Below are 2098 nucleotides of genomic sequence, written 5' to 3'. Positions count from 1 at the left end.
GTGGCTCTTCGGGCAGGGCCACCGGAGGTGGGCAGCGCCGTCGGGGAGTGCGGCGGCAATCGGACGCATGTATCCGCATGAGGCGTACGCAATGTCGGCGAGGCCGCCGCCGATCGTATCGAGGTTCGACGAGACGTCGGCAGCGTCCGGAGGGTATCTGTCGGCCACATCCGCTGCCGCCGGCGGTGGCGGTGGCGGCGGCGGCGGCAGCAGCAGCAGCAGCAGTGGTGGTGGCAATTTGAACGTTAGACAAGATGAGTTGCCTAAACTGGACCTGACCCTGAGGCTTTAGTTAGCTGGTGATTAAGCTCGAACTAATTTATTTATGTTTCTTTTATAAAGTGATTTTTTACTTTATTTAACCTAAATTTGTATTTGACTAAGCCGATTATTTTGGTCTAGGCTCATTAATTAGTTCGTATTTTTGTAAAGGATTTGAACATTCGATGATGTTTCGTTTGTTTAACTCGTGATTAATTGTGGGTTGTTTGTGTATATAACTATATGTATACTTGTTTCTCTTTTTTATTTTTTTATTCCCATTGCTTTTAATTACGTCGTGTTTACATCTTGCGGATTGAAAATGCACCAAGGCCCCCTCAACTATCGCCTAATTTGAAAAGGCACCTTCAACTTTACTTTCTGTTTTAAAAAAAATTCTAATTTGATACCCGATAAGTTCTAAATTTTTGTAGGAGTAATAAGTTTAACAAATTTTCTAATTTAATTGACTAAAATGACTCAACTGAAAAAAAAAAAAAAAATCGAAAGTTAAGAGGGGTCTCCATAAATTTTCACCTTTCTCTCGTTCCACTTTTGTAAATCAACATCCGCTCATATTATTATTATTATTATTATTATTATTATTATCTACGATATTTAGTACTAGGGTAAGGATTAAACTTTAAAATTGTCCAAAATAGTCAATTAACTTACCTTTTAGTTTCATTTAGACAAACAAATAGTAACTCTTAAACGCAATTACAAAATTTCAAATTTTGAATCACTACATTATCTTATAAATAGTATTTTTATCATTTCAACTAAGGATGGTAATAAATAAATTTCCATAAGCATGCCCGTTTAACTCTAGTTTTCTGTTACTGGTATACGTTATTTCTCTTACATTTATATTTTTCCATTTATGGCCAAAATTAGATCAATGACAAATAAAAAAAAAAGAAAAAGAAAATTCAATTGCTTATTCTATTTCCAAACGATAGGCTATCTAGGGTTTGAATAAAATTTTGAACGCATTGTTTCTACATGAAATGTATATGGATTGAAGCTCAGGGTACCCACATGATCTCAATCAAAAGCATATATAAATGGTATCTGAAGTATAAAATATGTCCCGTGTTCATGTTTAAGTTAAAACATGTGTTACATGTCCAGTGTCTACTGTCCCGTGTCAGTATAACATAATAATTTTTATGATTACAATTTTGAGCTCAAAAAGCAGAAGCACTTGGTTCTAACTTACGCATTACGAAAAAGTTGTTGAAAAAAAATTAAGACTAAATTACAGAAACACCCCCCCACCCCCCCATCAAAATCTGATTTTTTACTTTTCCCACTATCATTTAAAAACCTATACTTTGTCCCCTTATAAAATAAAAAATATACATTTCACCCCCTACTTCCGTTATAAAATATTTTTTTATGCCAAAAATACCCCTCCGCTCTCTTCCCTGTAGCTTTGTCTACCTCCGCCTCGTCCTCCTCCACTGCCTCGCCCTCGCCCACATTCCCGTCCGCGCCCACAAACACCCCTTCGCTCTCGGTGCCGTTACCCACCTCTCCATCCACGCCCACCTCGATTTCCTCCCTACTATCGCCGAAATCGAAGAGCGGCGAGAGTGCAGGAGAAGGGAAGCAGGTGAAGAAAAAAATTGAGAGAAACTGCGGCCGATCGAGGTGTGAACCACGGCCGATCGAAGCGGCGGTTGAGAAAAATAAGAAAAGAGACGAAAATGGTGGGGGACAAAATGATCATTTTATCATCACAGTACACACCGTACCTCCTGTGAACATTTTTTATTTTACAAGGGGACAAAGTATAGATTTTTAAATAATAGAGGGAAAAGTGAAAAATCGG

At 38.1% G+C, this 2098-nt stretch overlaps 1 protein-coding gene across 1 annotated transcript in view; it reads left to right on the top strand.

Moving 5' to 3' along the window:
* The window catches only part of LOC109704053 (zinc finger protein 3-like), a gene marked incomplete at its 3' end in the record, with an annotated part of 832 nt that extends 679 nt beyond the window's left edge, over positions 1–153 (top strand). Inside the window, exon 2 of the mRNA XM_020224789.1 lies at positions 17–153. Coding sequence (XP_020080378.1) covers positions 17–153 — 137 coding nt within the window. The remainder of the gene's footprint in view (positions 1–16) is intronic.
* Between the last annotated feature and the right edge of the window lie 1945 nt (positions 154–2098).

The sequence above is a fragment of the Ananas comosus genome, unplaced genomic scaffold (assembly GCF_001540865.1).
Source record: "Ananas comosus cultivar F153 unplaced genomic scaffold, ASM154086v1, whole genome shotgun sequence".
NCBI classification, from domain to species: domain Eukaryota; kingdom Viridiplantae; phylum Streptophyta; class Magnoliopsida; order Poales; family Bromeliaceae; genus Ananas; species Ananas comosus.
The sequence above is the reverse complement of the archived record's forward strand: the minus strand, read 5'-3'. Positions and strand labels throughout refer to the sequence as shown.